Source organism: Molothrus aeneus, chromosome 6, assembly GCF_037042795.1.
Source record: "Molothrus aeneus isolate 106 chromosome 6, BPBGC_Maene_1.0, whole genome shotgun sequence".
NCBI lineage: Eukaryota > Metazoa > Chordata > Aves > Passeriformes > Icteridae > Molothrus > Molothrus aeneus.
Window position 1 is genome coordinate 9689850 of NC_089651.1, and position 27867 is coordinate 9717716.

Below are 27867 nucleotides of genomic sequence, written 5' to 3' on the forward strand. Positions count from 1 at the left end.
TGAGGGTGACGGACGGGCAAATCAACCAATAAAACTCCGGCGATTGAGAGGTGTGCGCTGTGATTGGCGGAGGCCGGGTATAACCTCGGGGTGCGAAGGGCTGGGTCATGTTGTGAGGGTGTGGCGAGCGGACGAGGTGGCGGCAGCAGCAGCTCTGGTCCGGTGCCGAGCGAGTGCTCTTGAGGATCTGGGGAGCTTGGGAGGGGTCCCCCAACACCTAAACCCTGGTCTGTGTTCCTACTCCCCCCGGTGCCTGCGTCTCTCTTTCCCACGTTGAGAGGTGTCGTGGCTGCCCCCTTTCCCCCCCCCCCCCCCCCCCCCCCCCCCCCCATTACCCCTGTCCTCTTTCTCTATGTCCCAGGCGAGGCGATGGCGGAGGGTCCCCAGCAGCTGCTGGAAGTGTGCGGGCAGAGGCTGTCCCGCTTCCTCTCCGACGCACAGCACAAGCACCTGGCCTGGCTGCGGGAGGTGGAGGAGCAGGGCATGAGGATGCTCAAGAGGTAAGGGCTGCCCTGAGGGGACCCCACTGTGCCACACCAGCTGGGTGTGAGGGGTTTGATGTGGGCAGTGGGGGAAGCAATCTGTGCTCTGCCTCTTCTGCCCCACAGCAGCTTCAGGGATGAGCCCATGCTCTTGCCCAAAACGCCGTCGCAGAGGAGGAAGCTCAGGAAGAGGCAGTCCTCCTGGATGAGGGAGGAAAACAAGGAGCTGAGCAGGAGGAGGTAGGTGGGTCAGCTTGCTCTGGCTCAGCCTCATGGTGTTTGGATGAAACAAAACAGTGCCTGTGTTCCCTGAGTTATCAAAGGGGCACATTGGGATTGCTCACTGTTTGATTCTGGTGAGAGTTTGGGATAAAGTTTGCCACTTTCCTTCACTATTTTTTTTCTGGTCATAGTTGAAGAATAATAAACATTCTATTTTCTTGTCTGTTTACATTTGTGTTTTGTCTCACTGAGTTCTTCTTTTGGGCTCAGATTGCTGTTCCTGGTGTTCTCTCCCTAAGCCTCTGCATCAGTGCCTGGAAAACTTGGGAAAGGGATGTGTTGCCAGCACCATGTCTGAGTTGGCAGGCAGGGAGGCTCCAAGGGTTTATGGAGGGACTGAAGTGGAAGTTCCAAGTGATTTGCTTAGAGCCCATGCCACTTTTAAAGCTGCCCAAACCTGATCCATTGGTGTTTTAGGGCACTAAAATCGTGCTGACTATGGTGAGAGGCCCACAGGAGGAAAAGTTAGAGGTGGGAGACTGTTAGGAAGCAGACATGGAGGGCGGGGAGAGCAGCAGGAATAGTGGGAGCGTGGGAGGTTTGTGTGTGTGCAGGGAGAGCAGGAAAAGCAGCACTGCGGATCAGAGCAGGGAGAGCTCCAGGCCCTGCTCTGGGTGCTCAGGTCATGCCTCTTCTAGGGGGGCAGCCCAGCTAACTCCTGTTGGTGTTTTCCCTCCTTTAGACTTGGTTTGGGAAGAGCTGCTGATGTCACCAGGAAGGTGACATGCTGTGTGTCCCTCTGTAGGGGCTGTCCTCTGCCATGTGCTGCTCCCAGGGCAGGGTTTAAAGCCAGCTCTTGATGTAGGGCTGGATGCACCTTTCCCACTGCTACTTCTCCACACCTGACTGTCCGTGTGGCACAGCCCTTGTGTGTGAGCTCCCATCTGGGCTGTGTCCGTGTGCCTCTCCCCAGGGATAGGATGGGCTGTGAGGGGAAGCGGTGGAGTGCAGAAGCAGCTGCAGCTTCACTTTTACCCCATCTGCTTTTCTCTCCAAAACTTGCTTGGCAGTAGACAACTCCTTCATAGTTTCCTTCAAAATTCTTTTCCCTTAAGGTTATCCAGAAGGAGGAGTGGTGTCAAGCTGCAGTCTTCCAGCCTGAACTCCCAGCAGTGCCAGAGCCAGGAGCAGCCCCAGAGCCCTGGATGTGAGGGGCAGGATGTGTCCATGCCCGGCTCTGCTCCAGGATCTCAGGCTGGCATCACACCCCAGCTCCCAGCTCTGCCCGGGAAGCAGCGTGAGGAATCACGTGTTCCCATGGCAGATCTGGATTGTCCCCAGGCTGCTGCTGGGGGTGATGCAGCCCCTCCAGCAATTTTGGGGGAGCAGCTACCTGAGGTGGATGCAGCAGCTGAGCTCCAGGACATCCCTGGGATCCCAGCTGAACAGCCAGGAAGGGATGGGGAGCAGGACCCCAGGAGAGCCAGTACCTCCACTCCCAAGGCTGCTCAGAATGGTGGTCTTGCTGCACTCCAAGGAGATGGATCTTCTCAGGGCCTCGAGGCACTGCTCTTCCAGGACTCCCCCAGTAAAAGTGTGGCACAGAAATCCAGGACGTGCCGTCGGAGCGGGCTGGGTGCCCCCCGCAAGAGCCATAGGGCTTCCCTGGCAGAAAAGTGCTCCCTGGCCAGCAGGAGGGAGAACATGATCCGGAGATCCATCAGCAGGGCCAGGAAAGCAGCGGCTCGAGAATCCTCCTCAGCCTCCAGCAGAGTGAGCTGTGAGTCCCTGCACTGCTTCTATGAGGGATTGGAGTGGTGTGGAGCAGCTCATCCCTGCCTCCAGCTCCCCCCAAGTCTCCTGTCTTGGTGGGATCCTGGGGTGCAGCTTCAAGCCAGGGTGTTGATGCAGCAGGGGAAGGCTGGGGGGCAGGGGGAGTTGGGGTACATAGCTTGGGAATGGGCAAAAAGCACAATTGTGGAAGGGAGCGCGTGGCCAGGCTGGTTCCAGCCATGTGTGCCTTTGGATTGGGAGAGAGTGCTGCATTCCCTGGGGAAGAACTTTAATTTATGGCATCTGCCAGCTCTCCAAAAAATCAATAAGGCTGAAAGTGCAGCCCTGAAGTTAGGCTGCAGTGGGCAGAGGAGCTCAAATGCTTTTTGGGCAAGCATAGAAGAGACTCAAACTAGTTGTGTCACCAGAGAAACGGGGGTCGTGGAGCCTAGGCTATTCCCAGTAGCTCCAAATCCCTTGTATCAGCTATTCCTGCTGCTCCTGACACGGTTTGGCTCTTTGGGCTTTCCAAAACCATTGCTGCTGCAGGCAAACAGGCTGTGGTGGAGCATGGAGGCCTCTGGAATTCAGCTTTGTCAGCCTTGAGTCACGCTGTATCCAGGCATTTGTTATAACACTTGGAGCGAAGGGGTGTGATGGGGGGGTGGAATGAGCCTGGAATCAGCCCAAACCCCCTGGATCCCTGCACCAGAGCGTGCAGGGAGGCAGGAGCTGCAGCCAATGGCCTGGGAATGCTGGCTGTGACACAGGCAGCTGGAGCAGCCTGCAGGCAGCAGAGCTGCTGCCTCAGTGCTCTGCCTCCCCAGCCCACTCCAGATTCAGTGGCACTCGAGGGAGGTGTGGTGCTGGTGGGGAAAGCAGAGCAATCCATGTTCCTGGGAGGAAGCCTGAGCTCTTCCATGTGCACCCTGTGGCTGTTGGGAGCCTGGGAGTGAAATCCCAGCTCTACTTGTGCTTTCCTCTGCAGGTCAGAGCTCCTTGGAGGCTTTTGTGGAAGAAGATGTGACCAGTGGCACAAGGTGAGGCTGCCATGTAAGGCAGGTGGGAAGGGATGCTAGCATTCCCTGTGAGGACACTCTGGGTGGCTTTTCTGTCACAGACTTTGTCAGGGACTGCTCAGATGTTGTTGTCACCTGGGGCTGGGTGAGATTTCAGGTTATGCTGTTCAGGCACAGTGAGATTAGGTCCTTCACTGGGGTGGCTGGTGGTGTGTCCTGGGGTTCCTGGAATTCCTGGCTGCCACTAGCCCTGCAATGCTGGTGGCCAGTCAGGTCTGCTCTGGGAAAGGGACAGCCCAAGGCTGTCAAGAGTCCCCTCTTTCCTGCTCCTGGGGCCCAAGGTGGTTAGGGGGTGTTCAGCAGCACAGTGGGACAGTCCCTCAGAGGATTTTACAGACCAGCCTTGATGTGCTTGGTTGGAACAGCCTCCAACATCCTTGGTTGGATGTGCTTAGGAACCTGCCCCTTCCTCGGAGTCCCATACACTGCTTCCATCACCTATAACTCGCCTTCAGAGAGAATTTAAATTATTAAAATAGCTTTTCCTTCACAGGCCTGATCTGGAGCCAAATTCCCCGAGGGAGAAGGTGAGTTCCAAGGAACAACCTCAGACTGTGTGGATGCCTTCTTGCTGAGTCAGCACCTTTGCTGAGGTTGTCACTGGATGTGGGGACGTGGCCGATGTCCCAAAATGAGCCAGCACAGCCCTCACTGGGAGGGAAGCAGACCCCACCTGAGCTAGCAGCTGGCTTTTCCAGGGCAGCAGGTCCCTGCTAGCCTTGTTCTTTGGAGCAGCTGTGCTAAGGGAATGCTTGTCCTCTTTCCCTGCAGGCTCCTGGAGATGTCCTTGTTCCAAACACAAGTCCCCGAGCTGCCAGCCCTCCTGCACAGCACCTGTCCCCTCTGGAGCAGCAGGCAGGGAATGCTGCAGGTAACTTCTGGGTGGTCTTGCTTTCCTTGCATGAAACCCTGAGAATACACACACCTTGGGGTCAGTGGGAGTATTCCTGGGAAATAAAGGGCTTATGTTGAAACTGAGCCACTTCTGACCAGTCAAGGAAGTTTTTCAGGTAAAGTTTGGACCTCCTGAAGAGGTGAGGGATCAGGTGGACAAGGACATGTAAATGTGTCCAAGCTGTGAGACAAACGCTGCCCTGTCCAGCTTCAGTCTGTGCAACGAGTGGGGACATTTGGGAAGGAGCTCCTGGAGCTGGAGTCTTCCACAGTGTCATGTCCTTTCCCTCTGTGGTTGCATTATGTGAAGATTTAGAGGTCCTGATTATTTTCTGTGCCTATGAGCAAGAAGGAGGAGTTGGGGTGGGGTGTTTTGTTCCCTGTGAACTACAGGATGTGATAAGTAGCTGGAGCTGGAATGGTGGAAACAGTCCCTGGAGGGAGTTGGATGCCTCACACGTAGCACTGACTGCAGGTTTCTCCACAGGAAGCCATGTAAATCCCAGGAGTGAACCCCAGAAGAGCCAGGAACGGCCCCACTGTACCAAGCCCCTGGAGAGTTCCTCCCGCATGTGGTAGGAGACACTGCAAGGAGCAGGGATGAGCCAGGGGTCTGGAAGGACTCAGGTTTAGCACTTTAAGTCATTTGTGCTAAAAAGGGTGGGGGGCTTCTTTCCCTGCCTTCCTCTCCCAAATCCCAGTAGCTCTGAAATCTCCTTTGGCCAGATCCTGTGTCTTGAAAGTCTTTTGTGGCTTTTGGAGCCTTGTTTGGGTCTGGCATAGGGAGGAGCACCCAAGGTCCTGCACAAACCAGCAGAGGTGCCCTAGCACAGTTAGCTCAGAGCTGGGAGGTGACTTCAAGGGCTCCTGAGGTGCAAGTGACTGACCTGGTTATTTTTGTCTGTGTGGGTGTCTGGAATACCTGACCTGACTCCTGGAATACCTGATGTGTCTCCTCACTATGTGTTGCTGGGGAGGTTTTGGGAGAAAGATGTAATAGCCAGTAAATCCCTCTGGGGAGGGTGCCAGCCACTTCATGTTCCTCCTGCTGATGCCACCAGGATGAAAGGCTGCAAGCAAGCCCTGGGTGTCCTGTGGCACGGGCAGCAGACAGGGGGCCGGGTCCTTTCCCCTTTGGATGAGAAGCACAAGACCTTGGCAAACCAGGCTCCAGCATCCCCCTCTCCAGCCAGCAAGGTGAGTGGTGCCGTAGCCCAGTGCCTCCTGTGCCAGGCAGGCCTTGAGCTCCCTCCCTCTCTCTCCTCAGGCTGTCAGGCCACTGAAGAACTTCCTGCAGGGACAAGGGGGTGGCATCAAGGACTTCATCAAGCGCAAGACTCCCACCCGGTCCCACCTGAAGGTGCGTCATGTCTGAGGGGTGGGAGGAGAATGGGCTGCATGTGCTGGGAAGGGGAGTTCTGGTGTTAATTCCAGACTTTTAATTGTGTTTTTATGCCCTTTCTCTGCAGGGAGACTTTGTTGTAAGTATGGCACCTTATCCATGGGGCTGACACGCTGACCACACTCTCCCCTCACGTCGATGTCCAGCAGCCCTCTGGCCACACCAGTGGTGAGGTGACAGGATCTCTGTGCAGGTGTGTTCTGCTGGGACTGGGGACAGCTGGGAGCTTCTGGCCTCTGAGCCAGGCTGCACTGTGCTGCCTCTCCACCATTTTCCTGGCTCCTGGGACATATGGTCACCTACAGCAGGGGTGTGCTGTTCTTTTCTAAAGATATTCTCCACAGCTGAAGGACTGAAGTTGTTCCTTCTGTACCTCTGCTTGCATTGGATAATCCCTGTTGCCAAATATGTGTTGTCTCCCTATCCTAGTGTCCAGGTGAATGACTCCAACAGTGACTGCATGTACCAGGCTGCCTGAGGGGAGACACAGCCCCCAGCACCTGGTACAGTCTGAGCTCTTCTCCCTTCAGGAGAAGGAGAGGCAGAGACTGGAGAACCTCCGGAAGAAGCAGGAGGCTGAGGAACAGAGGAAGAAGAAAGTGGAGGAGGAGAAGAGACAGCGTCAGGCAGAAATGAAGCAGTGAGTTGGCCTCCTTTCCCCCTGCTCTTTCCTTGGTCAGCACAGACTTGTCTTGTCCTTCCCACTTGGAATGAGCACTTTGGGAGCAGGCAGGGCTGACGGGCCCCTCTTGCCCACACTGCCCAGGAAGAGGGAAGAGCGCCTAAGGAAGGCCCTGCAGGCACGAGAGCGTGCAGAACAGATGGAGGAAAAGAAGAAAAAGCGGATGGAGCAGAAGATCCTGCAGAGTGATGAGAAGGTGAGAAGGCTGAGTGGGCTTTGGGCCTCTCTGAGAGCTGTGAGACCACAAGGTGTGAGCAGGGCCGTGACAAGCTCCATGCATGCCAGGATTCCTTCTGACAAGGGGCGGCTTTTGTTCTCCATCCCTCTGCACATTCCTGTCGGGACAGGCCCTGTTCATGCTGCTCTGCATTCAGGGAATGCGGCACAGCCCTGCAGGTGACAGCCTCACCTGGCCACGTGCTTGGACTGGAGTGTGTGACTCAGTAGGGGGTGCATTTGGGTCAGGTTTGGGTTTCAGAGCCTAACCTGGCCCTTTTGGGGGAGCAGGCTGGCCTGGCAGCCACGTGCCAGTGCCAGTGCTGTGTAATGGCTGTGAAGGGCTGAGGGAGCTGTGCCTGAGGGCCCAGAGCCTGAGCAGCCTCTAGGTGAAGGCTGGCCTGGCAGCCACGTGCCAGTGCCAGTGCTGTGTAATGGCTGTGAAGGGCTGAGGGAGCTGTGCCTGAGGGCCCAGAGCCTGAGCAGCCTCTAGGTGAAGCCTGGCTGCTCATTTTGGGCTGGACTGAAGGGACCTTTGGAAAGGTCAGCTTTGGAAAACAAGGAGTCATGTTCCTTTCATCCCTTCCCAAACCCTGAGTGGACCCACTGCTGGGTCCTCAGTCTCCTTAGGATCTGGGATATCCTAAGCTGCAGACCTCCCTCTAAGGCTGTGAAGTGTGTCCTTGGAGCACTGGAGCTGACAGGTTTGGCTTTCCCAGTTGCATACCTCACAGGTGAGGGAAGAGAAGGTGGCAGAGGAGCGGAGCAAGAGGAAAGGGTCCAAGAAACACGGGGAAGCAGAAACACGGAAGCAGAAAGCCCTGAGAGGGGTAAGAGCAACTCAGGCCCCTCCTGCACATGGAAAAGGACAGGGACAGCAGGGACCTGCTGTATTGGTGTGGCTGATGGGATAGGGACATGTCATTGCCTGCTTCTGCAGGGATTTTGGCGTCTGGGCTGCCAGATTTCTGTCCAGGCACCTGATGTTGGGTTGGGACACAAGGGAGAAACATTCCAACTGCTGGAGCCTTGCAGGGTTTTCCTCTTGTTTCTTCAGGAGGAAAATGAGCAGCAAGAACCACTGGAGAAAAGAAGAGAGGATGAAGTGAAGGAAAGAGGGAAAACAGTTTTGGAACTGAAGAACCTTCTGGAGCAGAAACAGCTGGGACAAGCGAAGGAGAGGTGTGAGCTGGTGCCTGTCCTGGAGAAGGGAATTGGCCATGGCTGTGGGGAAGCAGTGGGTGTAAATGTGATGTTGCACCTGGACTCTGGTGCTGCCTGGAGGTTGGGGAGCAGGAGCAGGAGGCTGTGAGAGGGCGAGGGACAGCTAGGCATGCTTCCCTCTCTAAATCCTTTCTTTTCCCCCAGGTATCCCAAGCAGCGAGGGAAGGAGAAGCCCCCCCAAGTACAACAGGAGCCAGCAGCATTGGCTGGCAAGGCCACCAAGGTGAGGTTGGAGTGTTCTGGGGGCAGCTTCTCTACACACAGCACACAGGCTGGGCTCAGCATCAGGTGTTTTCCAAGTGCTGCATTGCTGGGATGTTGTTTAGAGGACCAAATACAATGAAACTAATGATGTTTATTGTACAGAGGTGCTGTGCAGGAGCAAGCCAAGGGCTGGGGCTTCCCTGGCTCGCAGGTGAGCCCTCAGCCCTGTCATGGTATGGGGACAGTTTCATGAAATGGCACTTGGAAGAACACCTCAAAGAGCATTCACTGATCCTGAAACCAATGGTGAGAAGGCTCACCATTAGAGGTTTTAGGAAATCTCTAGTGGAAATTAGAGATTTATTAATGTTTTACTGCCACATTTCCTCACTGTGCCCAAAGGATGTGACCCCCAAACCTCGGGTGCCACATGGCTCTGTGTCACTTCATTTGCACTCACACAAAGAACACCGGGGCTTTAATTCAGGGTTGTTGGTCTTGAAATATCACATTAACATTTGCTTTCACTCTCTACTCTTAAATTCATTGCTTCATTAGTGAAAAATCAATGCCCCAAATGGTTCTTCCTCTTCAGGATCAATTCTTCCTCCTGTGTGGGCTCCTGCTGCACTCCTTCCCTCAGTCCCTGGCACTTGGACTCTTTTGTGCTGTATAAATTTAATTTAAGGTCTGAATCCTTCCTGTGCTGCCAGCAGCAGGTCCAGAATGAGTCTGGCAAAGCTTTTCCAGGCAGGAGAAAATGGCTGAGCAGCACACAAGGGGAAACTCTCGGAGAAATGGTTTAGGTCGAAAAGAAACTGCAGCAGTTAATTTTTTCCTCTTTATTAGGGGAAAGAAAGTTCCAAAAAGCTGCCTCTCGGGCCTGGGCTGGAGAAAAGATATGAGCCACCAGAATCATTTTTCCCAGCTCTTAACGTCTGGCTCCAAGCAGAGAGGGTGAGTGTGGGCTCCAAAGAGCCAGGCTGGACCTGAGCAGAGACAGGTTTGGCTTTATCTGGCAGTCTTGGATTTGGGATTATTTCTGCAGAAGAAGCCACAGAGGCACTGAGAGCTGGATGTTGCCAGAGCTGCTGCCGAGAACACAGCTCTGTGTCAGAGCTTGTTCTGTGTGAGTGAGGAATGACTTCATTCCCGTGTCTTACAGGAGGCTGATGTTCAGCAGCAGCCGAGAGAGGAGAAAAAACCCATTCCACCAGCAGCCCCTGGGACGTGGCCGAACAAAGCTGTCAAGGTGAGCCCTGGCCCCGGCACAACCCTCGGGTGGCCCTGGCCTGCTGTGGCTACTTGGCCCCCGCGGCACAGCCATGGCACGGAGGAGCAGCTGGAAAAACAAGTGGCTGGAGGTGGAAAAGATGCTGGAAGCGGCCACGGGAGGGCAGCAGGGCCTGAGGCGACGTCCCGGTGGGAGCGGCCCTGGGCAGCCAGGCTTGTGCCAGCTGCAGATGCGGAGCCTTTTTCCATGGGCAGAGCGGCAGGAGAGGCTGCTCGGAGCTGGGATGCAACGCTGTCTCTGTCGGGAATCTGCTGTGGGCTCCGTCCTGGCTGTGTCAGAGCTCCAGTGAGGGAAAACCGAAGGGTTTACGTGTAGAGTTGAGTGCTGGGACATGCACAGCGTGCCTTTCCCAGGTTTTTCCATAGAAAACAGGAGGGGAGGGAGTGTTAAGAGCAGGTGTCAAGGCACAGAGCCCAGTGACAGCTTTGTGTTGGTTAAGAATTTGAGCACTTTGGGGCTCTGGTGGCCATTGCAGCCATGGAAGTGCTGCTCCCCTTGCTCATCACTGCTCTCTGTGTGGTTTCAGAAATCCCTCTCCACATCCTGCCTCGGGTCCCTGGAGGGTGCTCAGGAACCAGCATCGCCCCCGGCCAATGAGAACAGCTACGGGCTGGATCTGAACAGCGACGACTCCACAGATGATGAGAGCAACCCTCGGAAGCCCATCCCTGCCTGGGCTGATGGTAGGTGCTAGCTCTGGGCTGGCTTCCTTTCCCTCCTGCCCTGGAGCTTTCCAGTCTTGCTTGGAGCCATCCCAGAGCACAGTCCAGGAGTGTGTGCACCTCTGGCAGCTCCCAGCTCTGTGTGCTGAGGGGATCAGCGCTGCTTCCTGTGAGCTCTCATGGGCTCAGGTGAAACCAGAGCCCTCTGAAAAGGGGGCACAGCCCCAGCTCCTGAGGAGAAGCGGGGTGTGGTGGCAGTGGGAGCTGTCCCACCGCTCCTGCCCGGCCGGTGGCTCTCAGAGGGGAAGGGGAGTGCTGGTCCCGCGGGCCTGCAGCCGTGTGCTGTTCCCCTTGTTCCCACAGGGGCGCAGCTCCAGCAGGCCATCGTGCACCAGTACTACCACCCGGTGGACCTGGACGCGCTGTTCGGGGCCATCCCCAGCCCCAAGCTGGAGGACATCTTCTACAAGAGCAAACCCCGCTACTTCAAGCGCACCAGCTCGGCCGTGTGGCACTCCCCGCCCGGCCCCTCCTGCGGCCCCTCCTGCTCCTTCCAGAGCTGAACCAAGGTGGTTTCTAGGCTCTGTGTTGTACTTGCCCTGTATTGACAATTTTAACTTTCTATTATTCTTTTGTACAGAAATAAAGTTGTTTATTCAAGTCCAGCGCTCACTGGGTGTGTCTCCTTCCCCGTACCTTGGTGACTGTTGCTTGTGCCTTGCAGAAATCACAGTTGCTGCTCTGCAACCAGAGCCATTTCCTAGTCTGCCTCATTTCCTATTCACTTAGAATATTCCCTTGCACAAGGAAGCTTGGAAATTGCTTTAAGGAAGATCAAGTTTTTAAATCATTGAGGGGATAATGTTTTTGTAACCCTTTTTTATATATTTACTGTGTTTATGTATTTATCTATACTGTCTTAATTATCTGCAATTCCTTTTTCTTCAACAATTCCTGTGCACTCATCTTAGTCTGAGCCAGAATCTTCTTCCTGCTGCTGGAAAAATCTCCCTGGACAATTTAAGCAGTGGCTAATGCCTCCTCACCCTTTTTTTTTTCTAATGTGAAAAGGAAGCCCAGGCTCTGCTCTGGATCCTGTTTGTGGCAGGCTCAATGGGACAGCCTGTCTTGAGCAGGAGCTGGGTGGGTTTGGGAACTGTGAGGAAGGGGATGGTTCCCCAGGGATTTGTCAGTGTGGCAGCTTTGACCCCCCCCACCCTCAGCAGCAGAGCTGCAGCCATCCCACTCCTTCTTTCTTCCTTTCCCAAGCCTGAGTGCACATGGAGTGACAGGAGCAGGGATGGATTGAAACAGAAAAGGCTCTGGCTGTAAGGTAGATTTATGGAGCCAGAATCCCTGGTGCTATCCTGCCACTCCTTCCACAGAAAGAGGCTGGAAGTGCTTGGAGTGCTCAGTCCCAGGGCCAGTGCTCACCTAAGGGGCCTTTGGTCCCAGGAATGCTTTTTGGATGGGATCAGGCACGAGTCCATGGGTAAGGTGGGGAGGACAGGCCAGGCTCCTTCCTATCCCAGAGGGCAGCATTTGTCCCCCAGCTTCCTCAGGGACAATGCCCCACAAGCCCCATGTCCCCATGGCCACCTCCACAGGGGCTTGGGTGAGGAGGACACGAGCTCTGCTGCAGCCCAGCCCCAGTCAGGACCGTTTCCCAGTTTCTTTGGTGCCAGTGGAGCCCGGAACAGTGGGGGAGTGGAAAAAACCCTCGGTGCCAACAGCTGCTGGCAGGGATGCGCTGCCAGGCTCCGGGCTGAGCGCTAATGAGGTGTCTGTGCTGCCGCTGGCTCTGCTCGGCTCCTGGAGCCCGCTGGGAGCCCGGGCCTTGCGCTCCGGGAGCTCCCAGGAGCTTGCAGGGAGCTGGGAGCAGTGCTGGTTAATGCCACCCCAGGAGAGGCGGCTGTGCCGTCTGTCTGCCAGCTCCGCACCAGGGAGGATCCATCCCATGGGATGTGGGGAGCAAAAGGCCCTCCAGCACCGGCATCGGGTTCCAGTGCCAGCTGGAAAAAGGAGCAGCTCCATGAAATCAGCAAGAGAGAATCAAGCAGGGATCCCCTAGATGTGGGCGGGCTGGATGTGGAAGTGCCTCCTTCCTAGAAATGCTGGAGCCATGGTGTTGCACCATTCCAGGAGCAAACTGTGGGCATCCCTGTGATCCCAAAGGGCCGTTCTCAGGTGGGAGGGGGCAGGTGGCTGATCCCACTGTGTCCCTCCAAACGGAGAAGGGAACGTTTCAGCTTGCATGAAGCAAAATAATCCATGTCAACCTGAGGCATTTTCCAGGGCTGTGAGCACAGCAGGAGCACAGAAGGGTGACAGTGCCCCTTGAATTCCAGCAGTCCCTTTGGATCCTAGAGCTCCCCTTAGATCCCGGCTGCCTTGTTTCTCCCCTCTGCCACCACGTCATCTGTTTCTGTTTTCAGTGCCTGGGAACCCCTGATTCACCCCATCCCACGAGGATGCTTCCCGGGGCTGGGAGTGGGAGGGCTGGGGATCGGGGCAGGGGAGCAGGATGGAGCCCTCTTCCTGCTCCATCCCTGCCGGGTGCCTGGGCCGTGCGGGTGCGGGTCCCCCGGCCTGGGCAGGGGGTCCCTGAGGCGGGGGCACCTCCGCCCGCCGCTGTCTCCCCGGCTCGGCGGCTCCGCATCCCGCTCTCCTGTTGCTCAGAGATGTGGAGGCAGTTGCTAAGAGACACCGACACGTCAGTATCTGGCCCTAAGGAAAAAAAGAGGAAAAAAAAAAAGAGACAGAGAAAGAGAGAGACAAGGGAGGACGAGGAGGAGGAGGGGAGGAAGGAGGTGGGGAAAGACCTGCTCCCATCGCCGGGCTCGCAGCAGCCTTGGCCGCCGCTGCCGAAGCCCAGCTCCCGACTTGGCGGCCTCCGGGGTGTGGCCGGCCACCGGAGACCCCACCATCCCCATCTGGAGCCCTCCACATCGCCCCTCCGGACCCCCACATCACCGCAGGGAGCCAGGCCCTGCTCCCTCCCTGGCCAGTGAGTACCCCGGGGCAGCCCGGCCCCACCGGAGGGGTCGGGGCGCTGTGGGGATGGGAATGACCGGGGTAAGGTGGGCCGGTGGGAGAGGATGGAGCTGGGGGTGCGGGCGAGGGAGGATGGGGCAGACACAGTCAGGTGGTGGGGGGCGAGGGCAGGCCTGGGGGGACCCCGGTGGGTGCTGGGAATGGGGATCTTCCCCCGGGAGAGAGGCGGGGAGGATGTCCCGGGCACCGAGCTCAGCTCGTGGTGGCGGGGGACTGGCGGGGGGTGGCGGGGGGCCGTGGAGCAGCACCTCTGCTCTGCCCACCACCAGCCAAGATGGGTTGGCCAAGGTCAGCAGGTCTGGAGGGGCCTTTTGTGCCTGGAATCCCGGGGGGATGCTTGGAGGAGTGACCCTGGCCCGGGGGGCACGGGGAGGCTGTGGGTGCCCCAGAGGCCACGCCGGGCTGCAGCAGCGGCGGCCCCCCCGGCGGGGCGTGCGGCCGGCACGGCTTCCCCCCTCTGCTCTTCCTCGCAGGCGGCTGGTGACGGCCCGACGCCGGCCCCGCCGGTGCCCCCGGAGGGGTTGGCGTTGCCCCCCGGATGCCGCCGGGATGCCGGGAACGTCGCCGTGACCGCCGCCAGCCCGGCCCCGCGGCCGGCCGCCGGCAGCCCTCGGCGTGAGCGGGCGGGCGGGATGGCCCCCGGCGCCCCGTGAGGGCCGCGGCCACGAGGCCATGCTGCTGGGCCCCTGGCTGCTGGCGGCGGCGGCGGCGGTGGCGGCGGCGGGCGCGGGCTGCCCGGTGCTGTGCAGCTGCCGCGGGCAGGCGGTGGACTGCAGCGGGCAGCGGCTCTTCTCCGTGCCCCCCGAGCTGCCGCTGGACACCGGCAACCTGAGCCTGGCCCACAACCGCATCGCCAGCATCCCGCCGGGCTACCTGGGCTGCTACGGGCAGCTGCGCGCCCTCGACCTGCGCAACAACTCGCTGGCGGCGCTGCCGGCCGGGCTGTTCCGCGGCGCCCGGCGCCTGGCGCACCTGGACCTGAGCTACAACAACTTCAGCCTGGTGCCCGCGGACATGTTCCGCGAGGCCAGCGCGCTGCTGCGCCTCGACCTCAGCCACAACCCAGGGCTGCGCCGCGTCCACCCGCAGGCCTTCCGCGGCCTGGCCCAGCTGCGGGAGCTGGACCTCAGCTACGGCGGCCTGGCCGCCCTCAGCCTCGACGCCCTGGAGGGGCTGCCCGGCCTCGTGGGGCTGCGCCTGGGGGGCAACCCCTGGCTCTGCGGCTGCGCCATGGAGCCACTCCTCAAGTGGCTGCGGGGCCGCATCCAGCGCTGCTCCTCGGGTAGGTGCCACCGGGACCCCCGCGCCCCGTCCCGCACGGGGGCCGGCGGCCGGGCTGACGCCATCTCCATCCTTCCGTCCTGCAGATTCACAGCAGGCGGAGTGCTGGGCTCCCCCCGAGGTGGCGGGGGCCCCGCTGCTGTCGCTGACGGAGGAGAGCTTCCAGGCCTGCCACCTGACGCTGACCCTCGACGACTATCTCTTCATCGCCTTCGTCGGCTTCGTCGTCTCCATCGCCTCGGTGGCCACCAACTTCCTGCTGGGCATCACGGCCAACTGCTGCCACCGCTGGAGCAAGGCCAGCGAGGACGAGGACGTTTAGGGACCGCCGCTGCCACCACCGCCGATTGACCCCGCCCCGGCCACCCCCCGGCCCGGCCGCCCCCGCGGGGACACCAGACTGTGCCTTGTCCGCGTCCCCTCCTGCCGCCCCCCGTGCCGGGGTGGCCCTCGAGACGCCGGGGACACCAGGGGACAGCCCTGCTTCCTTTTGCCCCAAAGTGGGGAGTTTTTGCACCCCCCATCACCGTGAGCTTGGACCCCCTCCTGTGCTGTTCCCACTGCCCAGGACTGGTTGAGGCAGTGATTTGGGAATCCCCTGGGAACCCCCCACCTCTGCCTGGGAGAGACAGAGGACAAAGTGTGTGTGTCTCGGGAACCACAGCCACTCTCCTGGGGGCATCGAGGAAATCCCTGCTTTCAGCCCCAAAGCAGCACTGCTGGAGCCCCCCCAAATCCTGCACATACTCTCCAGCCTCCCCAAAAATCCAGGGGGCCAGGAAGCATTGCTGACACCCAGGTCGTCACCACCGTTCCAGGGCATGCCTGCACCTTGCTGGTGACATCAGGATATGCTGTAACAGCACCGGGACCACCAAGCCTGGCAGTGGGATGGGTTCTGACATCTCCAGGGGATGGGATCTCCCAAGGATGGCACCTTCCAGGGACTGCATCTCCCAGAGATGACATCTGCCTCCTCTTCGGGGCCGACCCGGGCACCAGCATTGCCCACCCTGGGGGAGGTTTGGGAGGTGGAAGGAGCTCTAAAAAAGGGCAAAACAAGAAAAAAAAAGCAAAAAGCAGAAAGCCAACGACCCTCTGTCCAGCCGGGACAGCCATGTCCCCAGTGCCTGTGTCACCTGTCCCTGGTGTCTGTGTCACCCTGTCACTGTGGGAGCACATCAGTGAGGAGAGGGGCCGGGGTCACCTGAGGGCTGCTTTGTCCCTTCCTCTGTCCCCCATGGAGGCTGAGTGCATGGGAAGGGGGGTTTGGTTTAACCCCAGCCCACCCCAAAAGGGCTCCTGCTGCACCCCAGCCTCAGCACTGCCCCCAGGAAAGGGAACTTGGCCTCTGCCTTCTCTATTTTGTCTGGGATTTTATTATTTTCCTTTCAGTGAGTCCAAGAACCCCCCTGCTCCACACCCCCTGCACCCCCCACAACTCCTGCACCCCTGGACCAGCCACATGGGCATGGAGCATCCACCTGCATCCCACCAGCTCCTTCCTCTGCCTCACCTCATCCTTTTCTTTTTGTATTTATATTTATGTTTTATTTTCCTTCTCTTTTGTTTCTCCTTGTCTTTTGATTTTCTTGTTTCTCTATCCCTTTCCTTTCCTTTCCTTTCCTTTCCTTTCCTTTCCTTTCCTTTCCTTTCCTTTCCTTTCCTTTCCTTTCCTTTCCTTTCCTTTCCTTTCCTTTCCTTTCCTTTCCTTTCCTCCTCTTGTCTTCTATCTTAGACTTTTCTTTTCTTTTCTTTTCTTTTCTTTTCTTTTCTTTTCTTTTCTTTTCTTTTCTTTTCTTTTCTTTTCTTTTCTTTTCTTTTCTTTTCTTTTCTTTTCTTTTCTTTTCTTTTCTTTTCTTTTCTTTTTTCTTTTCCCTTTTCTTTCCCTTTTTCCTTTATTTTCCTTTCCTTTTTCTCTCTTCTCCCCCAGCCCCGCTCTTTGTACGTTTTGTAACCGCGGGTTTTGTACCACGGGGCACTTTTTCAGCGCCAAACCTCGACAATAAAGAGTGTCAGCGCAGCCGGGGCCGGGACACGCGTGTGGGGGGGGGACACGCATATGTGACAGGGACGTGCGTGTGAGGGGACACTGTGTGTGTGTGACAGGGACATGTGTGTGGCAGACACCCGGCTGCGTGCAGCGGGCACAGGCAGCGTCCCGCAGCCTGCAGAAGGCATCAGCCGCGCTCTTCCCTCCAGCGCTTCCTGTTATTCCTCCGGCAGCATCTCCCGGCCCCGGCGGGGCCCAGCTGTGGCCGCCGGGTCACCTCCGCGTCCCCCCCTCCCCGGGACCCCCTCGGGGCGGGCGGGCGGGCGGGCGGGGGGACGCGGCCCCCGTCCCGCCTGGCCGGAGCCCAGAGGTCGGGCAGCAGCTGTGCCGCGTCCGGCCCCGCGGGAGCGGTGGGGGCAGCGGCCGTCAGTGGCTGCCAGCGCCCAGCCCGGGGCGCCCCCGAACCCTGGCATTGCCCTGCCATCCCTCTTTCCATGCACCCATCGTTCCCTTCCTCCATCCATCCATCCATCCATCCATCCATCCATCCATCCATCCATCCATCCATCCATCCATCCATCCACATAATACAATCCCACCTCCCACCCCAAACCTCCCCCACCCACCAAAACCGGCCCCCCAACTTTTCCACTCCTTTTCCTCTCTCTGTCCTCCCTCTCTGTCCCCTCCTCAATCCTGCAGGGTCACACGGGGCCCACCAGACCTTCGGGGGTCTCCTCATATTGCGGGGGGGGGGGGGGGGGGGGTTGGACTGGTGGGGACACATCGAGGCAGGGACCCTCCCGAAATGCCACCCCCGGCAGCCACCGCTCCCACCCCACAGTGACAAAAGTTTCTGAGCCCTGGGTATGGTGCCAAAGCTTTCCCGCAGCTTTGGCAAATCCGAGTTTTCCCGGCACAAACGGGAGCTGCAGCCCCCCCACCCACGCGGTCCCCCCCCCCTCCGTTTGCTTTGGGGCGGGAGGTGTGAAGGAGCCCGAGCCGGGCTGTAAACACGGAGGTCACTTCAAAGGGGACGCCCGGGGACATCCTTAGCACCACCAGATTATTTCGGCACCCCCGGGCGGGATGCGCGGTGGGGGGAGGTCGGGGGGATGAACATCCCGTTTGGCAGCTTGGAAAAGCGCAGTGGGGGGAGAGCTGTGGTGTTGGGAGGGGACCTGTCCCCATCCTTACCCCACTTCCTATCCCTGGTGCATCCATCCTCCCCGGAGCCACTTTTACTCCGTGTGCAGAGTATTCTGTTTTCCCAGTGTCACATTCCCACAACCACGGTTTGGGGAAACCTGGCCATGCCCCCCGGCCCTGCAGCGTCCCCGAGGCATGGCATTGTGAGGTTTGAGGGCTCCCTGAGGATCACGGCCACCCCCCACTCCCCAGCCATCCTTTCCAAGGATGCTCCCCATCCCCCCGTGCCTGCTGTCCCCCTCTATCTTCCCTCCTCATCTTCCCCAGGCACTCTCAGGAAGGCAACACCTTCCTTATCTTCTTCCGACGGGTGGTCCGGCCTTGCTGCCCCTCACCCCCAGCTCCGGCCTTGTTATTTTCTGGAGTGTCCCTGCATTTCTCCCCAGAGACTCCTCAACCAAACATTTCCCTCCTGGAAGGGAAAGGGAAATCTCCAAGACGCGGATAGAAAGTCGGCAGCTCCGTCTCTGCTGGCCGGGCGCCTGCGGCCATTTCCGCGCCCGGCGGCTGAGCCGGACGGGGGGAGGCAGCAAAGCTGACACCCCCACAGGACAGGGGTGTTTGGGGGTGATGGAGGCATGGAGGGAAAGGAGGAGGGTGGGATGGAGGGATGGGCAAAGGGAGGGAGAAAAGGGAAAAATCGTAGAATCACAAAGGTTGGAAGACCTTTATGATCAAGTCCAGCCATCAACCCAGCAATGCTCCTGTAACCCCAAAACCATTAACCCACGGATGGATGGAGTGATGGATAGATGGATGGATGGATGGATGGATGGATGGATGGATGGATGGATGGATGGATGGATGGATGGAGGGAGGAGGGGACTGTTGGACTGATGGATGTACAGCTGGATTGACAGATGGATGAGAGATATCCAGGGGTCTCTCCAGGCTGAGGGAGCCTGGATGGCACTGGAATGTAAACACACTTTTGGACGTGTCCCTGGATGCAACATTCCCACTCCTCAAGCTCCCTCAGCCCTTAGACCAAACCAGATCCATCTGGAAACTCCCTAAAACCCTCAAGGAGGCTCCCACCCCTCCAGCTGGGGGTTGTGCAGTCCCCATCCCCGTGGCCACCCCCTCTGTTCCCCCTCTCTGGACAAAGGACTGTCCCCACACGGGGAGACCCTGGGCGGTGGCTCCCAAACACGGTGGGGGCCGGCAGGAAGGCGGAGGCAGCTCCCCTGACGGGAAGCATCCCAAGGAACCCAGCATCCTTTCCAAGAGAGAACAAAGGCTGAGGAGATAGCATAGTTCATCACCGATAAATGAAGGATGTAAATAGCAAATAGGGGGAAGATTTATTTCGAGCAGAGCCTCAGGAAACGGCGGGGGCTGGGAGGGGGGAAATGGGACAGGAGCCATTTGCTGGCTCATCCAAATCCTGCTTGGGGTGAGCCGGGGTCCTGCCCGGTGCCCAAACCTCCCATCAATGCCCAGAGGGTCCTGTGTCCCTCCTCATACCCTGAGCGTCCCCATCTGCACCCGGGGGGTCCCATGTCCCCATCCCTCAGGTTTGGGTGTTTCACAGCACCAGGTCCCGTTTGCACACCCAGTTGAGTCACCCGGGGCTCGTCCTCAGATAAGGAAAAAAAGCCCCAAAATAGGATTTGGGATTTCAGTGCTGCCGCCTGATACAATCACGGCTGGGGGGCTGGGGCAGGCAGGTGCCCACCCCACGGGGTCAAACACCCCCACCCCGGTGCTGCAATGCCCTGAAGGGTTGGTTGGGATGGAGGTTTTCCTGCATTTCCCAAAGTGTTGCTGAGGAAGAGACCGGGAGAATCCGTCCCAGGCAGAGACGGCCCTTAGTGCACACAAACCCCCACACACACTGAGCCCTTGCTCATGGACACCCTCCTTCCTCCACACCCCCACCTCTCCATCCTCCCTTCCACCACATCCCCCCCAGCCCCCCGAGGGAACTGCGCACACCCTGCTCCTTTTTTAACCAAAATTCATTTATTTGTCACAAAACACAAAGCCTTGGGGGTGCCGGGGGAGCCGCCCCCTCCTGAGCCCCCCAGGGGCTCCTCCCCGGCTGTGCCTCAGTTTCCCCTTCCCGCGAGCAGGGCTTTCCAGCGGGGCATCCCCAAAGCAAGCCAGGCTTTGGGGCGAGGCGGAGGGGGGTCTTCCCCCCGAGTAGACCAGCTCGGGGGGCGCCGGGGGCGGTCGGGGAGGGGCTCAGGAGCGGAAGAGCGTCTCCTGGGTGGCGGGGTCCAGCTTGCCCCCCGGGCCGGGGCCCCCCTTGCCGCCGGGGGGGTGGCTGTGCCCCGAGGAGTAGCTGGCGGAGCGCTCGGGGCCGGGGCCGGGGGTCCGGCAGCAGAGGAGGGCGGCGCAGGCGTGGCGGAAGCGGGGGTCGAAGAAGGCGTAGAGGAAGGGGTTGAGGCAGCTGTTGATGTAGGCGATGCCCGTGCAGTAGGGATGGAGGTTGTTGAGGAAGGTGTGGAGGGCGCAGGACCAGGGCAGCACCTCCAGGTCCATCAGCACGTAGAGGGTCTTGACCAGGTGGAAGGGCAGCCAGCAGCCCCCGAAGGCGGCCACCAGCACCGTGATGATGGTGAGCAGCCGCTTGCGCTTGCGGGGCCCCTCGGCCCGCTCCCGGCGGAAGTGAGTGGCCACGGTGCGGGCGATGAAGAAGTAGCAGGTCAGCATCACGGCGAACGGGGCCACGAAGCCCAGGGCGGTGGAGGAGAGCCCCAGCCCCACCTCCCAGGCGCCCTCCGTCCCCTGCGCCGCCAGGTCCCCGTAGTCCATGTAGCAGGTGATCTTGGTGTCCCCGCCGAGGGCGGCCGCCCGCCGCAGCACCAGGGCGGGCAGGGCCAGCAGGGCGGCCAGCAGCCACAGCGCCACCGTGGCCACCAGCCCGCTGACCCGCGAGCGCAGCTTGGCCGTGGCCAGCGGCCGCACGATGGCCAGGTAGCGGTCGAAGCTGAGGCCGGTGAGGCAGAAGACGCTGGCGTACATGTTGACGAACACCAGGTAGCTGCTGACCTTGCAGGCGGCCGTGCCGAAGGGCCAGTGGTAGCCCAGCCAGGCGTAGGCGGCCCACAGGGGCAGGGTGACCACGAAGGTGAGGTCGGCCACGGCCAGGTTGGCGATGAAGGTGTCGGCCGAGCGCCGGCGGTCGCGGCCGCCCTTGAAGACGGTCCAGAGGACGAGCCCGTTGCCGGTGGTGCCCAGCAGGAAGACCAGCAGGTAGATGGTGGGCAGCAGGGCCAGCGAAGGGCCCCACTCCGCGTACTCGCAGTCCGTATCGTTGTCGAAGCCGTAGTTGTAGGCGTCCGTCGTCTCCTCCATCCCGGCGCTGGGCTCCGCTCCGCTCAGCTCATCCCGGGCTCACCCGCTCCTGCGGCCCCGGAGCGAATCCCACCGCGTTACCTCCCCTTCCTCCTCCTCCCCGCCCTCCTCCTGGAGGGGACGGGCAGGACAGGGCAGGAGGCAGGGCCGGGGGGAGCCCCCGTGGGAAACTTCACAGCTCCCCCCACCTCCATCTGGCTCCTGCCCGGGGGGTTTTACCGAGCTCTCACCCGCGTGTCAACGCGCCGACCCCCGAGATAACCTCGGCCTCGCCACGCCCGCGGGGTTTGGTCGCCCACCACGGCGACGTTCGGGGCTGGGGTCCGGCTCTGGGGAGCTCAGGAACGGGGGGCTCCGGCCAGCATTTGAGGTTTCACCTCGGGGTGCCGCATTCAGCGCCGGGGGTGTCACACATCGGGGCTGCATTTCGCACGGGCGGTGTCACATCGGGCACTTGGCGGCGGGGGGGTCGCTCTGGGGGTTGGTGTCACATTGGAGGGAGTGGCACTGCGGGGGGGGGAGGGTGTGCATTTGGCATTTTGCATTTGGCATTTTGCATTTGGCACTTGGGATTCCCCGTTTTGCTGCCAGATTTGCCTCGCTGTGCGCACAGCGGTGGTTCCAGGGGGTCCCCCACAGCCGGGGCTCCACTTTGAGCACAACGTGCCGAGGAGATTTATGCATTTACCAAAAATCCTGGGCGGGGAGGGGGTTCTGGGACACTCCACGCTGTAAAATGACCATTTTAGGGCAGCAGCTGCCGCAGGACCGGCTGCCACTGGAGCTCTCGGTGTGTCCCCAGCTCCGCTTGCTCGTGGAGCGGCAACGCTGAGCCAAGAGGGAGCAAACTCCCCTCCTCCCCACAAATAAACATTGGACGGAGGAGGGAAGCCCCCCGAGGTGGTCTGGGATTGTCCCACTGGGACTGAACTCTCATAGTTCCAGCTCTGGGGAAAAGAACCGAAGAAGACGAGCGGGACTTTGCTGAGTGATGCCTGAAGAGCCCCAAATCCCCCGGGACACACGGGGAGGGGGGGCTGAGCCGAGGCCTGGGATGGGGCTATAAGGGGGGATTAAGCACGAGAAGAGCTGTGGGAAGGGGCAGGTTTAACACCCCAGTGCAGGGATGGAGGTTGGTGGGGGGGCACAGAGCCCCCGGGACCCCCCACCAGCTCAGTGGGGCCCTTCTACCAGCAAAGAGGTGTGAAGGAGGGGTTGTGGGGGGAATTCAGTGGCTGAAATAGGGGGGGAGAGCTCTCAGGAACCTCTAAAATGAGGCAGAGTGGTGTAGGGGGGAAAGGGGTCAGTAAATGGGGGTGCAAGTTAAGGGACCCGGGGGGTGGGGGCACCAAACCAGACACCCAGAGCTGCAGGATCAGCCGGGAGAGAAAACCAGGCTGGAGATAAGGAGCGATCCCGTATCTCAGTGCCGGGACAGCCGGCATGCGGGGAGAGAAGTATGAAAGGCAGAAACTGCTGAAAGTGGTGGCAGAACCGCGAGGGTGCCCAGTTCCGGTTCAAATCCCAAACTGGAATGAAGGGCCGGAACCCCGCAGTTCCCAGCGCAGACACGGCTCGAGCCTTTCCGCTAATTAGCAACATCAACAGGGAAGCACCGGCACTGCTAATGAACCCCCCGGGATCGCAGCGAGGCTCCCCGGGCCGCTACCGCCCTGGCCGGAGCCCCGTTAATGAGCAGGACCGCTAATGAGCAGTTCTATTAATTACTATTAATAACACTCCCAGCTATCTGTGTCCTAATTGGAGCACGGCACAAGTATCCATTTCCAGCCGCCGCACACCAATCCGTTTCCACTCTCTTTCCTTTCCAAAAGCTGCGGGTTAAGTGTCCCGGTCACCCCCTCGCTGTCCTGGAAGCTGGGGTGCCTCGCCCTCGGTGCCACCCAGGGGGTCCCTTGGTCTCGGCGCCGGGGACGGAGCCCCCCAGGCTGGGTTTGTGGTGGCCACGGGTGGTGGGTGGGTGGCCAGGGCTGGGCTGATAAGGAATCCATGGGGCTGATAAGGAGCCCCGCTATCTGCAGCGGGGGGAGGGCAGGAGCCACTCTCCCTGCGGGGCGGGGGCCGCCCTGGGCACCAGCGGGGGGTTCGGGACGCTCGTTTGGCATTCCCAGGAATGAACCCCAGGACTTGGCACCAGCGGCTCCACGGGGAGCAAGCCAGGCTCACGGCGTCCCTCCCCACTGGCTCTGCAGGGGGATTGGGGTGGGAGCCCCCACGGGGCGGGATGAGGAGCCAGAGCTCACCCCCCTCACCCCATCCCGAGCAGGAAGGGCAGCGCTTGGCCCTGCACGAGGAACCATCCTGGAGCTTCTTCCGAATCCACAGAGTTACTCACATCCGACCGAGGAAGTGACAGCGCTAGGGCACAGCTCCTGTCCCTCTGAGCCCCCTTCCCTTCCACGGGCTGCGCTGCGGGCACGGCGCTCCTCCTGTTGGCAGCTGCCCCCGCGGTGTGCCCCGTCCCAGGGACAGCACCCTCACACCTCTTCCCTCTGCTCCCACACCCCAACCCTGCCCGTCGGTCCCCCAAAAACCATCCCGCGCCCCCCAAAGACTGGACACGGGTGGGTGCTGCGAGCCACGGGTTTATTGGGGGGCATGGGGTGGCAAGGACAGGGAGGTGCTGCAGGAGGGGCACCCTGGGGACAAGGGACAGGGCTGGGGCACCTCGTATGGACACTGGGGACACTGGGATATACCCGGGGTGGGCACTGGGGACAGTCAGATGCTGATGGGGCTCACAGGGGGAGCACTGGGGACTGGGTGGGCAATAGGAGCCCGACGGGGGTCTCAGCGAGCCCCTCCCCAGGCCACCACAGCGTGGTGGGCAGGCGGGGCTGCCCCATGGCCCCCGGGGCTAGAGGCCGAGGGAGAAGGTGCCCGAGTCGGTGGATTGCTTGTCCCGGGAGCAGGTCCCCAGCGCCCCGGGGGGACACGCTGAGGGGGTGGCGGGCACGCCGGCCTCTGACACCTGTGGGACAGGGGACAGAGGCACTGGGTGAGTCACTGCAGCCGGGGGGGGGCCGATCGAGCCCCCCAGAGGTGTCCCCATCCCCAGGATACCCCGGCCCCATATCTGACCTCCTCGAACTTGCGGGCCTTGTAGTGCTCAGCGCCCTTGAGGAAGTTGAGCAGGATGATGTCGCACAGCACCGTGCCCTGGGGGTGGTAGCATTGGGGTGGGGGGCCCCGCACTGTGGAGCACCCCCGTACCCCTCCCCACAGAGCCAGGCCGCTGTCACCCTGCATCTGTGCTGTGTCCCCATGCCCCGTGGCCATGGCATTTCCCCCTTGTGCCCTGGGAGGTGTCACCACTCCGGGGCTGAGAACATCCCCAACTCACCACACCGATGGAGGTGAAAGCAGCCACCGTGTTGATGAGGGTGGGGACGATGCCGAACTTCCCGGCCTGGGGGAGCACAGCCCTTGTTGGCCGGAGTCCCCGACCCCCCTGTGACCCCACGAGTCCCCGGCCCCACACGTACGCTGCCATACACCAGGACATCGAAGCGGATCCCAAAGGCCTTGATGAGGGTGCGGCGCTCGGAGCCGTCGGGCCAGCGGTAGTACCTGGCGTGCCTGTGGTGACACAGTGACACGGGGACATGGGGACAGGAACCATGCCAGGCAGTGCACACCCCTGTGCCGTGCGTGTCCTGGCCATACCTGAAGTTGTATCCAGGGGCAGGGGTCCGGGCCAGGCTGTCCAGGCGGGTGAAGGAGTAGCGGGGCAGGCAGCGCTCCCAGGCCCGGTCCAGGTCACACACCCACCCGATCTTGATCCCCAGCACCCCCCCCTGCCCCAGCCCTGCATCAGCACCACGGACCCTGGCCCCATGGCGCCAAGTCCCCACAGTTTCACAGTCCTGCATCCCATGGCCCTGTGCTCCACGTCCTATGAACCCACATCCCACATTCACATCTCCCCAAGCTCCACATCCCTCTGCCCCCCATGTCTCGAATCTCCATGTCTGTACACCCCATGGTCCCCATGTCACACATCCCAAACCCCATCCATGCCCCTGTGTCAAGCCCCACATCATCACTCTGTCTCGTGTTCCTGTATCCCCATGTCCTGATCCCAACATCCTTCATCCCTGCATCCCGTGTCCCCATGTTATGCAAGCCCATGTCCCCATCTTCCATGTCCATGTACCACACCCCATATCCCCCCCATCCCATGTCCCATGTCCCCATGTCCCACATCCCATATTTCTGTGTCCCCAAGTCCCATGTCCCTATGTTCTTCCATCCCACGCGCTTGTACCCCTGTGTCCCCACACCCACGCCATTGTCCCCCCATGCCTCCCGTGTCCCCTGTGTCCCCGCTCACGGTGGCAGCCAGCGCAGGGAAGTCCTGCCCAGCCAGACGTGCCACGTCCCCCAGGCGCAGGATGGGGCACAGGGGCTGCAGCTGTGGGTGGAAGCGACACCGGCCCAGCTCCACCCCACTGCCAGGGGGTGGCAGGTTGGTCCTGGGGACACAGGGGGACACGGGGGACACAGAGGGATGTGCCATCAGGCAGCAGTCTGGGTTCATGGACCCCCATCACAGTATCCTCCCACCATCCTGTGCCTATGTCCCCTGTCCCCATGTCCCTGTGTTACCCCATGCCCTGTCCTCATGTCCCCTCGTGTCCCCCCCGTGGCTTGTGCCGCTCACTTCTCAAAGCCAAAGAGCGGGAAGCGGATGCTGTTCTTGATGAGGAGGGTGAAGTTCTCAGCTTCCAGCATGACGGGGCTGGAGGAAGGGGGGTGACACTGAGGACATGGCAGGGGACATGTCCCCTGCTCCTCCCTATGTCCCCCCGGCCCCACTTACACGTCAACAGTGTCCACCTCGGGGGGGCACCAGCCCTGGATCTCGCAGGTGCGCAGGGTCGTGTTGTAGGGGACGCAGCGCCCTGTCAGCAGCCCTGGGATCCCCAACCCTGTCAGCAGACCTGGCACCTCGGCCCCTGAACTCTGCCAGCACCCCTGGGACCCCCAGACCACTGCCAGTACCCCTGAGAGTACCCCTGAGACCCCAGGCCCCCGTCAGCACCCCTGGGATCCCCGTACCCCTATCAGCACCCTCGGGAGCACCCCTGAGACCCCAGACCCCCGTCAGACCCCCGGGGATCCCCGGGGCCCCTTTGGCACCCCTGGGACCCTGACCCCCCGGCTCCCCCAGACCTCCAGCTCCCGCACCAGAGCCCCGGGCCCCCCACTCCCCCGAGCCCACCGAGGGTCCCTCCCTCCCTCCCGTGGTGGCTCCCCGCCGTCCCTCGGTCCCCTGAGCCCCCGTTCCCAGCGGGTCCCTCACCGTTGCTCGTGCCCGGGCTCAGCTCCCGGCAGTCCCGGTCCGCCGAGCAGTGGAACGCGGCTTCGCTCTGCGGGGCGGGGGTCAGCGGACGGGGGGCTCATCGAGGGGTCCCCCCGAGCGCCCCCTGCCCCCCCGCACCTCCGGGCACACGCCCTGCGCCTGGTCCTCGGTCCGGATCTGCTTGGTGACCACCACGAACACTGAGGTGCCCTGCGGGACGTCGCTGTCACACGACCCGTCCGGAACTGAGGCGGGGGTGGCCCCGCGCCCCTCAGCGACCCCTCCGGTCCCCGGTGCTCACCTGGGGGGGCGTGACGTAGTCGGCCGTGTCCATCACCTGCCCCGCGTAGCGCCCCACGCCCTTCACCTTGGTGACCACGGAGGACTCGATGGCGGTGTCCCGCACCTGGTACGCTTTCTCATGGAGGAACACCCAGCTGGGACAGCACCGCGGGTGACGCTGGGGACAGCCACCCCCGGACACCCCCGGACCCCCCCGGCACCCTCCCCCGGACCTGCCCGTGAAGCCCGGACCCCGGAACTGCCAGCGCCAGCGGCTGCCGATCCCCGACTGCCGCTTGTCATCCCCCCGCCGGTGGCTGCTGTCACCCCCGGGAGCACTCGGGGACAGGGACCCGAGCGCGGCTCATCCCCTTCTGTCGTCCCCTGGGGCCGAGCGGCTTCTCTGCCCCTCGCTGTCACCCACGCTGTCCCTTCCCGTCATCCACCCGAGATGCTCTCCTGGCTGTCCCCTTTGTGTCACCCGAAACGACATCTTGCTGTCCTCATCATGTCACCTGCGCTGCCACCCTCCTGTCACCCGCACCGGCACGCTCTCTGGCTGTCCCCCTTGTGTCAGCCGTACCGACATCCTCTGTCCCGCCTTGTCAACCGGCACACTCTCCTGGCTGTCCCCATCGTGTCACCTGCGCCGGCACACCTGAACTCCCGCCACTGGCACATTGTCACCCGCTCTCCCGTCCCTCCTCTGCTCCCGGCCTGGCCACCCCCCGACCCCGCACCACCGCCTGTTGTCCCCTCGCTGTGACCCCATGCCACACGCCGTCACCCCCGGGTGTCACCTCCAGCAGGAAGTGGCTGTCACCGCGCTGTCGCGGTGCCGGGAAGGGTTCGGGGCTGTGCCCCAGGGGATGTCCCGGCGCGGGCTGTCCCGGAGGTGCCCGGGGATTGTCCCGGCGGCTGCCGGGGAGGCTCACCCGACGAAGTAGGCGAGGATGAGGAGCTGGACGCCGCGGTTGACGACGCCCACCACCCAGCTCTTCACCACCACCGACTTGGTGGTCTCGTAGGAGAAGAAGTCGCTCACCCAGCGGGTGCGGGAGCGCGGGAGGGACATGGGCAGCGCGGGGACGGCCAGAGACGGGGCTGCGGGCAGGGCAAGGCGGGGCTGCGGGCAGGGCTGCGGGAACCGAGGGGGATGCGGGCAGTGCAGGGCAGGGCAGGGGTGCGGACAGTGAGCGGGGATGCGGGCAGGGCAGGGCAGGGCAGGGCGGGAGCGGGTGCAGGCAGTGGTACCGGCAGGGGCACGGGCAGCGTGCGGGTACCG

General features: G+C 61.1%; 4 protein-coding genes across 4 annotated transcripts; 2 read left to right on the forward strand and 2 right to left on the reverse strand.

Annotated features, from left to right (window-relative positions):
* Window positions 1–128: 128 nt before the first annotated feature.
* Window positions 129–10799, forward strand: LOC136558103 (inner centromere protein-like). Its single transcript, XM_066552398.1, has 20 exons — window positions 129–227; window positions 362–500; window positions 609–722; window positions 1820–2484; window positions 3466–3517; window positions 4050–4083; window positions 4328–4427; window positions 4938–5025; window positions 5512–5647; window positions 5718–5810; window positions 5920–5931; window positions 6383–6492; window positions 6619–6730; window positions 7485–7580; window positions 7811–7932; window positions 8119–8197; window positions 9028–9135; window positions 9344–9430; window positions 9999–10155; window positions 10498–10799. Exons 2-20 carry the CDS (start codon window positions 370–372, stop codon window positions 10695–10697), a joined length of 2496 nt encoding a protein of 831 aa, XP_066408495.1. The 5' UTR covers window positions 129–227; window positions 362–369; the 3' UTR covers window positions 10698–10799.
* A 3061-nt stretch (window positions 10800–13860) lies between these two features.
* Window positions 13861–16492, forward strand: LRRC55 (leucine rich repeat containing 55). Its single transcript, XM_066551851.1, has 2 exons — window positions 13861–14470; window positions 14556–16492. Exons 1-2 carry the CDS (start codon window positions 13861–13863, stop codon window positions 14789–14791), a joined length of 846 nt encoding a protein of 281 aa, XP_066407948.1. The 3' UTR covers window positions 14792–16492.
* Window positions 16493–19858: 3366 nt separating this feature from the next.
* Window positions 19859–20974, reverse strand: APLNR (apelin receptor). The gene has a single exon (XM_066552648.1). The coding sequence runs from the start codon at window positions 20972–20974 to the stop codon at window positions 19859–19861; it is 1116 nt and encodes a 371-aa protein (XP_066408745.1).
* Window positions 20975–23601: 2627 nt separating this feature from the next.
* P2RX3 (purinergic receptor P2X 3) lies at window positions 23602–27745 on the reverse strand. The gene is made up of 12 exons (XM_066552251.1): window positions 27518–27745; window positions 26602–26737; window positions 26439–26510; window positions 26301–26367; window positions 25818–25911; window positions 25659–25736; window positions 25329–25470; window positions 24662–24792; window positions 24481–24574; window positions 24339–24404; window positions 24077–24154; window positions 23602–23966 (listed from the first exon to the last, which is right to left on the reverse strand). Exons 1-12 carry the CDS (start codon window positions 27655–27657, stop codon window positions 23853–23855), a joined length of 1212 nt encoding a protein of 403 aa, XP_066408348.1. The 5' UTR covers window positions 27658–27745; the 3' UTR covers window positions 23602–23852.
* Window positions 27746–27867: the final 122 nt, after the last annotated feature.